The sequence below is a fragment of the Sturnus vulgaris genome, chromosome 19, assembly GCF_052056855.1.
Source record: "Sturnus vulgaris isolate bStuVul1 chromosome 19, bStuVul1.hap1, whole genome shotgun sequence".
Lineage (NCBI taxonomy): Eukaryota > Metazoa > Chordata > Aves > Passeriformes > Sturnidae > Sturnus > Sturnus vulgaris.
Window position 1 is genome coordinate 10,699,150 of NC_142261.1, and position 13,581 is coordinate 10,712,730.

The 13,581-nt window shown below is 45.4% G+C and overlaps 2 protein-coding genes and 1 long non-coding RNA gene across 8 annotated transcripts in view; 2 read left to right on the forward strand and 1 right to left on the reverse strand.

Moving 5' to 3' along the window:
- RNF185 (ring finger protein 185) overlaps positions 1-8,826 on the forward strand; it is a 15,110-nt gene extending 6,284 nt beyond the window's left edge. For all 5 annotated transcript variants that reach the window (XM_014894654.2, XM_088176268.1, XM_014894653.2 and 2 more), the window contains exons 2-7: positions 106-339; positions 1,856-1,874; positions 2,509-2,621; positions 3,131-3,185; positions 5,113-5,230; positions 6,325-8,826. In XM_014894654.2, coding sequence (XP_014750140.1) covers positions 158-339; positions 1,856-1,874; positions 2,509-2,621; positions 3,131-3,185; positions 5,113-5,230; positions 6,325-6,422 — 585 coding nt within the window. In that variant the 5' untranslated portion in view covers positions 106-157 and the 3' untranslated portion in view covers positions 6,423-8,826. The remainder of the gene's footprint in view (positions 1-105; positions 340-1,855; positions 1,875-2,508; positions 2,622-3,130; positions 3,186-5,112; positions 5,231-6,324) is intronic.
- Positions 3,204-5,253, reverse strand: LOC148221659 (uncharacterized). Its single transcript, XR_015807707.1, has 2 exons — positions 5,081-5,253; positions 3,204-3,796 (listed from the first exon to the last, which is right to left on the reverse strand). It is a non-coding gene; the product is annotated as an uncharacterized LOC148221659 (long non-coding RNA).
- A 261-nt stretch (positions 8,827-9,087) lies between the features above and the next one.
- The window catches only part of LIMK2 (LIM domain kinase 2), a 30,840-nt gene continuing 26,346 nt past the window's right edge, over positions 9,088-13,581 (forward strand). For both annotated transcript variants that reach the window (XM_088176274.1, XM_014894645.2), the window contains exons 1-2: positions 9,088-9,145; positions 11,638-11,737. In XM_088176274.1, the coding sequence (XP_088032400.1) occupies positions 9,130-9,145; positions 11,638-11,737 (116 nt within the window). In that variant the 5' untranslated portion in view covers positions 9,088-9,129. The remainder of the gene's footprint in view (positions 9,146-11,637; positions 11,738-13,581) is intronic.

Sequence of the window (13,581 nt, forward strand, 5' to 3'; positions counted from 1 at the left end):
TTCTTAGATAAATCATTACCAGTTTGGAATGGAGCCAGTGCAATGCAATGTTTGTAATGCCAATAAGATGTTTAGATTTGTTTATTTTTTTCCCCTTTCTCACAGCTAGAATTCCAAGAGGAAAATTTTCTTGACCTTATTTGGGTAGTTCTTGAGGATGGCAAGCAAAGGACCCACGGCTTCTGCATCAACAAAGAGCTCCAGTACTGGAGGGACCAGTGGCAGCAGTAGCAGCAATGGTCCTGGGGACAACACTAATCAGGACAACACTTTTGAATGCAACATCTGCTTAGACACTGCCAAGGATGCAGTTATCAGCTTGTGTGGGCACCTCTTCTGGTAAGTGCTGCAGCCCCACACAGCAGCCACAACACCATCTATCTGATCCCATAAAAAACTGTGATGTTTGTAATTCTAGAGGGACTGTGGGTTTGGTTTAGGAGGTTTTTCTTTGCTTGTGTTCTAGGGAATGGATTTCCTGTGTCTTAAACTCCCTGTACTTCTGGATTATTGTATAAAAGCAAACAAACAAGCAGCCCTACACAGACATTCAGTGCTCATTGATACTGTTTGTTTATGTGTGTTATTTTACTTATGCTGTCTGGCATAGCACAGCTATGTTCTTAAGACCTAAATTCCTTTCCAACCTCTGCATACCTAAACCTGGATATGAATCTACTTTCTGGAGGCCAAATTGTAGTTTCTCCTACAAGCTTGCTCTTTTTTCCTTTGCAATCATAAAAAAAAGAAAAAGTAGGCAATAGGCTTTTACATATGGGCTATTTCTCTTTTCCCATGATATTGCACTTGTGTTAGGAACTTTTCAGTTCTTTAATTTGACTTGGAAATAATGTTCAGCACAGATATAATACATGTGCAGGATTTCTGATGTGGGTTACCTGGATTGAATTTTTTCCCTTTTTTGAATTTTAAGAAGTTAAGGGTTGACATGGCCAAATATGGGGAGGTTGGAGTTATTTTACACAGTGGGCTAAATCTTTAATAAAGAGGCCTGAAAGTTTGTTTCTCCTGTGCAAATATACATAACATCTGAAAATCCAGGATTTTATTTGGGGAGATGGAAAATCACTAGCTTAGAGCATGTTAAGATGAAATAAGATTAAATTGTTGCACAAAAGGATTTGGAAGAATGGAACTTTGAAAATATGAGGTGTCTTGTCTGAATGGTGTTATTGAGACCATTTTGAAAACAGATGGTTGCTTTGCAGTTTTACCTTGTAGTTTGCTTGTCTTTGACCTTTTTTAAATTTCCCATAGCAATTTAGTCTGTATAATGGGAATTTCTCTGCCATGAGCAGCTGAGTCTGATCTCAGTAGCTGATCCTGCTCTGAGCATCAGTTTGGACTAGAGGCTACCTGAGGTACCATCTAGCCTGAGTTATTCCATGATTCTGTGAATGTGGCTGTTTCAGCTCAATCTTCTAACGTCCTAAAGTCTCATTACTGACATCTTGCTCATTTGCATCTTGGCTCTGGGATATCTTTTCATGGTATCAGATGATAAAATTTGCCCTATAAACCCTAATATTAACACAGCCTCTGTCTGGGCCTTTGGTGTGGATGAGGACGTGGCAATGGCAGATGCACAGAACCACATTAGGAATGTAGATTGTGTAACCTGCAAAAAACCAGTGGAGATCAGTCTTGGGCTGTGCTTACAAAAAGGGTTTTAATGGGAGGCTACAGAACTGGTCCAGCTGGATTCCAGGATTCTGTTGTCACCGAACTGCACTATCCCTGTACGCTGCACATTTGTCGTATCAAATTCAATAACTAATTCCATTTTCCTCTCTTTTTCTGCTCTGTGAACAAACTGTCCTGGGAATGCTCACAGTTGGCCTTGTTTACACCAGGTAAGACAGGTTTCATTTTACTTTGTCTTTCATCAGCTCCAGTTGCTCAATAAAGCCCTTGGTTCTCTGGAGTGTCCCCCTCTTTTCCAATGTGCTTTTCTCTCCAGGGCAATCACAACCTGCTCATGCAGCTTCATGTGCAACACCTTGCAATTTGCACTTTGAGCAACAAGAAAACTAGATTCTGTTCCACCTGCTTCCACTTTTGAGTTTCTTAAACCCTGTGTAATTGCAGTTTTGGTACAATTACTGTTGGGGCTTGCAGGGTTTAGTTTGCAGGTTTAAGTGCTGAGTGTACTTCTTGTGTACATAGTGTTTTACGTTGTGATACCATTATAGAAAAGGTGGAGGACAGGAAGGCTATCTGCACTAGCCCTTGGCCTATGCTCCATACTCTTTATTTCTTATTTTACTCCAACACAGATCTGAATATGTACACATCAGCAAGTTGTTCCCACCAGAACAACAGCCCAAGTACCTACTTCACTTCGGGGAGTACTGGGCATGTACTAAAATGTCTTGCTCCAGACCTTTGTGAGAAATTGCTGAAGTCTTTCTGCCTGGCTGCAAATGAGGTTTGCATAGTTGTTTTCATGGTATTTTAGAAGTTTTCTTATAATTTCCTTTCTTTCAGTGGCTAGAAACCAGGCCAAACAGACAAGTGTGTCCTGTATGCAAAGCAGGAATCAGTCGAGATAAAGTTATTCCTCTGTATGGAAGAGGTAGCACTGGGCAACAGGACCCCAGGTAAGAAACCTAAATGAAACTATTTTCATTTGAAAATTAAAGATGAAACTTTAGTTTAGGGTCTTAAGGTTAAAGTGCTGGATTCACAATTTTAAATACTTTGTCAAAAGACATACATCTGATATTTCTGCCAAATATTTCTGGCTTTTTCAGGGCCTGGGTTTGCACACATTTCTTGTTCAACTGGCAATTCATTTTAATTTGAATCAAGTGTTAATTATCTGTGACAAGTGGCAGGTTGCAATGACCAGAGGAGCTTGTATTAACTGTTCATGTCCTCAGTTTTTAGCCTTTGCAATGGGTATTTGTTATTCAAAAGTACAGCATTAATTCAGTGATGTGCTGCTGGAGGTCCAAGGCTGTGTGGTTGGCTCTCTCACACACTGCTCCAGCTCTGCTGGATGACCCCAGGAGACTGTTTTGTGGTGATTCTGCATTATTAGCCAGGCCACTGCAGATAATGTTGTAAAATGTCCTTGCACTTGAGCTAATTTCACAACTTCCTGCAGAGAGAAAACTCCACCACGACCCCAAGGACAGAGACCTGAACCAGAGAACAGAGGGGTAAGTGGTCAAACAAGCTTGAGTGGTTTAGTTGTTTTTATTGATAGTGGTATTTATTCATCCTGGAGGACAGAATATGTGTGAGAGATCCTGCATGAGGGTCCTGCAGCTTTTGTTCATAAATCATTGATAGTTGTGGTGTGGCAGAGAGCTCCATTCCTATGGTACCCTTTAGCATCCCAAAGAACAGCCCAGCTTGGATCATGCCTCATGAATGCCCAGTGTGGTATTGCTGGAAAAGCTTTCAATACTTGATTGTTCTCCATGCTTAAATACAAGGAACACTTTGCTTGGAAAATTCTTTGTGCAAGTGTATTTCTGTCAAAACATACATGTCATTGAAATATGTAATCCACGTATGAATTTAGATTTTTGATACTGACACCTGCTTCTCTTGTTTCCATGGGATGTTACTGTACCATGGCATTACATGCAAGAAAATCCATATAGTCCATATCTGTTGTATACATGTTAGTTTGAAGAGGGATCTGTGGTTTTGTTGAGATTACATAGGGTGAATGCAAACAGCAGCTGGCACAGATGGAGCAGAGGTGGGAGTAGGCAGTAGGACAGAGCACAGTGTTCTTCAGCACGATGGCAGCAGGCATGACCTGATGAAACAATGACACATTTCCATGAAACTCGGCACAGGGTCCTTGGAGAGGATTGTCTCCCTCATGCTTCAAGCAAACAACTCTGCAGGGTGTGATTAAGGGTGCATTTCTGTATTGAATGCATTGGGAGCTCAGCTGTTCTCTTTCACTGGAGCATTGCTGCCTTATTAAATCAGCTCCTGTACCTTACTTGAACCTTTCAGCTGGTGCTGCTGTAAATCAGAGGGATGGGGTATGAAGGCAGGGCAGTAGAGGTGCTGCTTCCCTGTTCTCTTCAGATCCTGTACCTGCCACAGAGAGCTTTGCTGTCCCTCACAGTTAGTGGCAAAGTGGCTTGAGAAGAGTATGGTCAAAAGAACAACTCTTAAAATCAAGGCTCAACCAAGAAGCATTTGGCTTTTATTATATGAGTAAAATTATCTTTGTTCTCCCCTTGTTGATGGTGATAAACCAGAGGGTCTTGCAGAACTGTTATCACTGTTTTAATCCTGATGTGAGAGCATAGGTCAGTGGATTACAGAACTGTGGGCTCTCCACATTTAGGCATGACACAAGCCCCTGGATTCACACATAGTCAGTTCTCAAACAGCACACTGCTTCTGCAGAACAGGATTCATCTCAGTTCAGAACACTTATCTTTTGATTTGATGTGGTATTTTAGTCTGGATCCCACAGATTCAGTGTTATTGCATTGTAACTTCCTTTTTTCCTCCTTTCCTTATGTCTTGCATTCCTGCCCCAGGTGATTTTGCCACCTTGAGTCCCCTGGTAAAGTTTTTTTTTACTTTTCCTTCGAAGGCTCTATGCATCCCGCTGGCAATTTATTATTTCACTCAGTGTTTAAATGATGCACATATATCACAAAAATAAATTTAGATTATTTTCTTAAGTACCTTTTTTTTATGGCTAAGGCTGTTAGCACATGATACATTGTTAAGACATTCTAAATAGAATTCCTTCTGTTGATTTTGATACATCAGCAGATACCTACTACTTTAAATTGAGAAAGATTACAGTTGAGAAATACTGTCCTAATTTGTGGCCCTCAAGCAAGAACTGCAGTTGCTAGTTTTCATTTTCTCAAACCTTTGGGTTGTTTGGCAAATGTACTGCTGTCTGAAACATTTTAAACCCAGGAGAGCTAAGGGGATTTCTACAAAAGTGTGTCAGGCTGAAGGCTGCCAGACAGCGTGGCCCTCCTTCAGCCATTGGAAAGCCAGTGAGAGGGAATGTCTGCACTTGGACAAAATACTCTTGAAATAGGCTCCAAATGATTGGTACCTTTTTTGTCTTCTGTTCTTTGTTGTCTGCAGGGATTCCAGGGCTTTGGGTTTGGCGATGGTGGCTTCCAGATGTCATTTGGAATTGGGGCGTTTCCCTTTGGTATATTTGCAACAGCCTTCAACATAAATGATGGGCGACCTCCTCCAGGTACCACGGATCCTTCTCCTGTCCTGTCACAAACAGACATTTTACAAACTCTTTAATAACCTAAATGACAAAACATGCTGAACAGTAACCATTATTGTCAATAGAAACACGAAATGAGGGCAAAAACACTCAGTAGAGGACGTGGTCTGTGGCTGATATGTTTTGTACAGACTTGTAAAAGAAGCAAATTTCTCACTTCCATATAATTAACTGAAGGCCCTCCTGGGAGACCAGTCACTGCAGAGAAACAGTGGCACTGGAGACTCCTTTAATTCAGATGTCTCCTCTGATACACCAGCAGACTCCTCCTGAAAAATGAGACAAATTGGACTAGACTTTCTAATAATAATAAAAAGGAGTCACTAGGGGGTGTATGTAGATTTTAAAAACAGCAGGAAAGGACCATTTCCTGAAAGATAGAAAGGAAAAATTTAAACTGGTGCTCTGTACCACAAAATAATGAATGCAAAGATTGTTCATTTTTCAGAATTCAACTCTGAGACAGTCATCTGTATTCTACAAGAAGTAACTTTCCAGTGAAATTACTTCATGTTTTTGATTAACAAAAAGCAGTTGGGTTACTCTAAGGGGTGACCTCTAACAATTAAGTGATCCCTAGAGAACCTACTCCCTATCTTCACTGTAGACAAACTGAATCTGTTTTGAACAAGAACACCTGCTGCCCAGGATTTTCTGATTTTAAGAGAAGTTATACTTGGCAAATCTTCCACCATGTCCTATGGCACAGGAGTTAGGAGGAACAAACTCATTCTTCACGTTACACCAGCGTTGCCATGGTCCTGTGCTGTCCTTGGATCAAATTATCTTCCCTATTAACTCTAGTTCAGTGTCCCCTGAAAATGTGTTGGGGGTGGGAACTAAGGTCCTGCTTCGGGGATCTGATACTTGTCTTCCCTCTGATCTTCCCATGTAGCCAGCCAGGCTGAGGGTAGGAAATAGCAAGTTTCTCACCCAGCAGATTCTTTGCATATTTTTCAATGTATGAATGTACTATATTCAGAATATACACAATCCTAGAGGAGAGGAAGGAGCTGAACTGTTTGTTTTTGTTTTTTTTACTTCCTGTTTTCCAGCTGTTCCAGGGACTCCTCAATATGTGGATGAGCAGTTCCTTTCCCGCCTCTTCCTGTTTGTGGCACTGGTGATAATGTTCTGGCTGTTGATTGCATAAGTCTTTTCCATTACTCTATATATTCATGACCAACAAGGCCACTGAAACAGTTACAAACTGCATCCCCATCCCATTTTAAACCTCTTGGTGTCTGGTTCCATAGCTAACTATGGGCTTCAGGAATTGGTGGTACCACAGCACAATGAGGAATCTCACATTTTGCACCAGAGTTGGGAATTAAAACATTGGTTTAAAAGTGTATTTCAGCTCAGATATCTTGTACAACAGGTTCCTGCCACAAACCATGGGCCTAGCGTTGAGCTGCACTCTGAAAGGGAGTGCTGCTTTGAAATCCTGTGCCAATCAGTGACACCAGGTCTGTGGGATAGACAGTTATCCCAAGGTAGACTGGGCAGGTAAGGAAACTTCTCCAGCGTGACCAGTATCTCCTGCTTTGCAACCACGATGGATCTGCCAGAGCTGCAGATGATATTTAATGTCTCCATCAACATCCGACCTTCTCCAGGAAATCATCTGCAGCACTGCTGAGACTCTCTGGGGCACAGCACGTGATGCAAATGGAACCAGGTCTGGAGACTGGTTTCTGTCTGTTATTTCCCGGCGTGATGGAAAACCCTTCCTGATGGTTCTGATGGCTATTAGAAGAAGGGATATAAATTTATGCTGCAATTTTTTAAAGCCTGAGCATGCTGAAGCCAGACACTGGAAGAGTCTCTGGCTGTGGAGCCAGGTGGGGCTGCTGGAGCCAGCCCAGTTCCTCACTGACAAACAGTGTTGTCTTCCCCGGCTCTGTGCAGCACCTGTGGCTGCACTCGTGGATAATCCCCTCACAACCTCGTCACTGTAGCGACATTTATCTTTCCCAAGGCTTTGAGACTTTCTACACAAGGTCATGTACTCCAGATAAAATCCTATTACAGATCTGAGATCAGCTTGTTTGGGGAGAGGAACAAAAGGCATGTTTACCTGAGTCTTGAGGTAAAACTTGTCCTACTGTAAAATTACCCAAGAGGAGACATGAGATCCTGCCTTTGCCAGCACATGCTCATTAGGGAACTTTTGGAAGACCTCCTCTCTGCAGGTGCACACAGACCTTCTCCCGTGCCACAGCAGAACACCAACAGCACAAGAGTCTCTGCAGTATCTACCAAAGATTTTAATTTGAAGTGCTGGAGGAAACCACAACCATTAATGTGCTGAGGGGATATTTCGGAAGGTGAGCACTCTGCAGCCACTTTGGAATCCTGTTGGGTATTCAGCTTTAAAGAGTACTCCTGATGTATTTGTGTAGATTCCTTCGAAACAGGTATGAGAGATTCCCTAGCAAGATGAACAGTTCATATTTCTGACTAGGCAATTCCATTTTTTTTTCTCTTACTGTTTTTAGATTTTTTTGATTCAGGTCGCTCATAGTCATAATGATTTCCTGCAAGATGAATGTTGTGACGTCCCTGGCAGTAGATAGAAAACTGACAAACAAATCAATTAATAGAAACTTTGTTTCAATAGCTTGGGATTTTTCTAGTGTATGGAAGACTTTCCTGGGCAGGACACCTTTAATTAATTGTTATAGAAGTTTATTTATGTAATTATTAACTGTTCCCTTTTAGTGTCAAGGCAGAGGATGACTGAAATTTAACTTGCCTACCTCCAAAATTCCATCCGGCAAGTAGAATGTTGCAAAGGTTCTGCAGTGTTTTGTCACGTCAGATTTGTACCTGACGTGATGATAATCTGACAGAATATATTGCTCAACTATTTATAGTTGAGGTGGTGCTTCAGCTTTTGTTGTGCGACACTTCTGAGAAGCTGAACTTCGGCATAGGAGTCCTCTCACGTGCATGACTTGGTAACTGGGGCCCTTCCTAGGAGCAAGGCTGTTTTTGTTTGGTTGTCCTACAATGTCGCAGCTTTGGGTTCCTCTCCTGCGCAGTCAGCACCACCTGCTGATGGGAAGGGAAGGGAAGGTTCATGTGACAGTCAGGGATTGATTCCTTCCCCTTTTGTACGGAGAAACCCGATGCTGGGAGGTTACGCGGGGAGGAGAAGGGTAACCCTTTGAAGCCTTTATCCCATAAAGAGAATAGAGAAGTGACTGCAATAGATTCAAGAGGTACTGAAATATATTTAAATAATACATTTTTAAAACCAGAATTTTAATGGATCGGGGGGATTTTCATCTAGGCGCGAGAGACATAATGGATTTAGAGAAAGCTGGAGAAACATGACTGAGAGCTCTTACTTTCCGGCAATTCAAGGATGAAATAGTCTAAAAAGTGTTAACGCTTGGTTCCCCTTTTCCCTGGTGTGCTTTTGTATGTACCCCTGCCCCGTAACCCGAGCGCACACGGCCCGGACGGCTCGGTTAGTGCGTTACCGTCCCTCCTCACTAATTTTCACTGTTGTGAAAGTGATTTAGAATTAAAAAATGGTTTTACATTGAGCGGAGTGCGCCGCCGTTCCTTTGCGCTGCCTCAGGGCCGGGAGCGGGAGCGGCGGGGCCAGCCCGGGGCCGCGCCCGCCGCGGCACGTGCGGGGCGGGGCTGCGGGCGGGGGGCGCTGCCATTGGCCGCCGGCGCGGAAAGGGCGGGGCGGGCAGGGCGGGGCAGCGCGGGGATTGGCCGGGGCGCGGGGCGGGCGATGCCGATTGGCCCGGGGCGGGGGGCGGTGCGCGGCGCTGCCGGGAGGCGGGCCCAGGTGCGGCGGCACCCGCTGGCGTCGGGCGGGCGCGGGCGGCGGGCGCGGGATGGAGGCGCTGCCAGGTGAGCTCGGGCCGGGCCGGCCGCGCCCTCGCGGCTGGAGCCGCCTCCGCCACCTCGGGGCGGGCGCGCGTACACGAGGCCGCGGCTCCCGTCGGCCGCGCCGCCGTTATGCGACCGCTGGCTCATCGGCGGTGTCGCGGGGCTCAGCGGGGCCGCTGCCTCCTGAGCCCGCGCCCCGGCTGGACGTCAGCCCGTGGCCGGGGAGCGTTCTGGGGCCGTCCCGCGGCTCCCTCCAGCGGGTGGCACCGCCGGTTCGCGGCTACACGCGCGGCCGGGGGGTCCCGGCGGGTCTCCGCAGCCCCGGTGCAATGCGATCCGCGGGAGGGCCGTGCAGACGCGGCGCGTCCCGCCCCGAGGCGGCCGCAGGCGGCACGGGGTCCCGCAGCGCAGGTGCCCGCGGGCCCTGCCGGTGCCACTCACCCCGCCCCTGCTGTCCCGCTCGAGGTTCGGCCGGTGCCCCCGAGGTTCGGCCGGTGCCCGTCGGGGCCGCTGCGGCTGCTCCTCGCTGGCGATCTCTGGCACATTCCTCCCGTCCTAGGGAGCTCGACAGACCTGTTACATGGATTATGTCCGTTTGCGTTTCCTTCGCACTGTTTCCTGCTCTGTTTTGTTCATTTCCGTCGTTTCTCCTGCATACTGAAGCAATTTCTGTTGGATTGAGAGCTGTTCGTTTCCGTTCGTGAGCTAATCAGCCTTCCTCGGTACACTTAAACAGATGTAGCACTACAGCTGAGAGTAGGTGACTGCTTCGTGGAGTTCCGAAGCTGATGGGTCAGATCCTGTAAGATGGTCGGAGAGTAATTTGTTGCTTTTAGTCAGCTGTGGTATAGTCATTGATCTTTAAATGTCTTTCATAGGATCCACAGACCGTTTTGACACGTGTGTATTGTGCTGGTGACACTGAATGGGAGGGGATGGAGCTGCAGAATGTTTGGTTTGCTGGTGTTTTTGGTCTGCAGCTATTTCAGAAGTTCAGCTGACTTCCAGGGCTTGCCCTGCTTGGAGAGGAGAGCATTGCCTGCGAATGAGGCACGTAACTTTGCCTTTTATTCCCAAGCCCCTTTGGTGTGCTGAAAAGCCATTTGCTTTATAAGACAACCCAGGAAGGGTCAGGTTTTTCCAAGGTTTTCCCAACCTTTACTCTGCTGTGCAGGTCTGAGCTCAGGTGGCGTTCTTGGTGTTCTGGGTTAGCAGGAGGGCACAGGGGCAGGTGCTCCAGATGTGGAACTGATGCACACTTGGGAACTGAAGTAGCAACCACCACCACTTGTCACATTTGAGCCTCACAGTCTGCATGGAGACCTTTCTGGGTACTGCTGCTGATAGTGGCGCTTGTAGCTGAGCAGCAAAAGTTTTTTTCCCTGAAATAGCTATTCGTGTAAAAAGTGCAAGATCTTCACCTTGGTTAATTTTAAACGTTGTTGACCCACGCGGTGGGGTAAAGGTGCATGGAAGGCTGATGGCTTCTGTTTTGTGTAGCTTCAAGGAACTTAACAGTGGTATCAACTTGCCTAAGCAACTACCAAGTTGTACCACTTTGGAAAAGGGAAGTCTGTGGTTTGTGGTTTTCCTTGTGTTAAGTGCACCTTTTTCTTTAATGCAGCCTTGCTGCAAGCAAACTGTTGGTAACAGGAGGAAACGGGTTTGGGATCTGCTCAGCTCTGTGACACATTTCTTGTGCCATCCTGTGCTGAACTAAGATTCTTGACTCTTTAATATGCCTGCACTGCCCTTGGGATTTTGGATAGTATTTATCTGTGTGCCAAATGTTCTTTGTGCACAAGCTTTTATTATGTTTTCCTAGCTTGCTTGCATCTAAGTAACCAGCTCTCTCTGGGGCTTTCTGGCAGTTCTAGCAAAAACTATTATAGCTCTATTATAACTATTATAAGTGTTTTCTGAAAGTGCAATAGGCCAGTAGCATCACTCCCCATTCCTAAGTCTGACAGTAGTCTGGTGTCGGCTGTACAGTCTCTATGGGAATATTCATTCAAGAGTGTAATTCCTTCCTGGTAGTCTAGTTCTCTACTGAATAAAGTTTGCCTTTCCTTTCTTTCAGTTCTGGGAAATCCAGTTAATTATACAAAGGAGAGCAAACGTTATGTGCTGAGTCAGTGGTGTGGGGGAAGCAGTAGCGTGGCTTCCTGGCCTAGCATGGTTCTCTGTTGGAATTGTTGTATTAGACCAGTGTTGCCTTCCTGAAATCTCTGCTCTGACAGAGCTGTAACTGAACTGTTTTATGTGAAAAGTCGTATTTTTTTCTTCTGCAGAATGTAAAGGACCAGATGTCGCATCTGGAGGGGAAAAAATAATATACAAAATATCAGAGTTTGATTTGGCATCTCCCACTCTGGGGTTATAGACTGCCCACAGCTTTCCATGTGGGAAGGCTTTCCTGTCAGTTACTTAGTTTAAGGTTGTTGTTTATGAAGGATGTACCAGTCTTTGTTTTCTCTGGTGTAAACTGTTTGTCCTCGTATTGCTGCGTGCAGGTGAAGAAGTCTGGAGATGTCTGGGATGTGGGGACAGCATTGCTGCTGGGCAGCGCCTCCACAAGACCGTCAATGAAGCTTGGCACATTTCCTGTTTCCGGTAGGTGAAGCTTCAGCCTTTAAACCCTCCCTGTGTTGTTCCACTGGTTGGGACCTGGTGGTGAAGTACCAACATGAGCTGGGAATTCCTGCAGTGATCTCTGTGCCTGACCTGTTCCCAGCTCTTGTTTGTGGCCATACCTCAGGGATGACATGCAGTCCCAAGAGCAGCTGACACTGCCTGGCAGTGTGGCAGAGCTGACGCAAACGGGATACAGATAAAGTGCAAATAAAAGCTCTGATTTACTGGTGGTGGCAGAAGCCACGGGTTGCATGTTTGTTTTCTGCAGCATTTCAAAGTAGTGCCCGGGCAATTTGCACAGCCTGTTGCTTTTTCCATGTGTGGTAGGTGCAAGGGTGTTATCAGGGTGCTGATAGAGAGGAGGGAAGATAGAGAGATCTTGCCTTTTCCTTTCTCTCCTTTTCAGACTCTTAAGACAAACTTAGGAAATCTGTTAGATAATGTTGCTGTCGGCAAGGACAAAAAGGGATGCCTGCCATGCTTTTTCCTGGTGGTAGGAGTAACGCCTCTTTTTGGTGTTCCATGAATAATAGTCCAGTTCTCATGCTGCAGAATCACATTTCTGAAGGGGTTTCTACTTTTGAGAGGTGTTGCACTTTTGAGAACCTGCAGCTTCTATGTTGGCTTGAATACAGGGAGGCTAATGTTTTGGATACAGTTAAAGAAAATGGGGGAAAAGGAAGCCAAAGTGTGGCTTTGGAGGAATGTTTTCTGTGCCAAAATAAGCATTTATTGTCCTCGTTTAAAGAACAAATAAAACCCCAACAAAATACCCCAACTTTGTTGAAGTGAGGATTGTGGTTATTGGTATATTAAAAAAAATAAAGCATCTCATGCTGCCAAAGCAGTGCAGGCTCAGTTGACTTGGAAAATGCTGTTACAGTCACACATTAATAATCACAATTACACTTTGATATCATGACAAATCCCAGTATTTTGGACTTCTGTTGGTTTTAGTACTCATGTTTAGCTACAATGAAGCAACTTTTCTCAATCCTGTTTTTTTCTTCTCCCTGAAGGATTGGCATCCTGTTGTTGAGCTTCCCTAGGTTGTGCCAGTAGCCAAACCCCAAGCTGTGTGTGCTGGGAAGTCTGTCCCTCTTGCCACTGAATATATTTCTCTTGTGGGTCTTGATTTGCCAGTGTCTTGGTGCTTCTTGCTGTTGGGGCTGTTGAGGTGAGGAGCAGCTGAGCAGGAGGCAAATCCTGCCTTTGGGACACTACAGAAAATTTGTTTTCATAGGTTATATTGTATCATGGCAGTTTGGTTGTTGGTTCTGGGCTGGTTTGTTTTATACAAGTGATGACACCAACCTTTCTCTGAGCTGTGTAGTCACTTCTTGCATTTGCTGATGCAGTTCTTGTGCTCTGTGCTTTTGGCTTTTGGCTCGAGCACCCTCTGAGGCTGCTGTGCTCAGTGAACAGTTGGAAACTGCAGGAAAGGAAGCTGCCCTTCCCTTTTTCCTAGTTCTAGGGTAGGACTGTACATGAAAACAAGTTTCCAGTTTGCACTGTGTTCCTCCTTTTCTTCTGCTGTCCCTAAACCATGCTGAGCAGCAGTCTTGTGCCTGATATCCCAAAGCCAAACTTTCAAAAGCCTCTAAGGGTAGGAGGCTTTGGCAGCTGGTAGCTGTGAGTTCCGGCAGCTCTTGTGGAGTGTTTTTTACAGTCTTCCTGTGGATTAGCTGACTCCCTGGCCTGGCACATAATTTCTCTAATGCTGATTGGCACTGCTCCAGCCTCGTTAGCTCTGTTTATTCTTGGTGCTGGCAGGAGCTGACGTACATGAACGTCTCTGAGGATTTAAGTTTTTGTCACTTCCC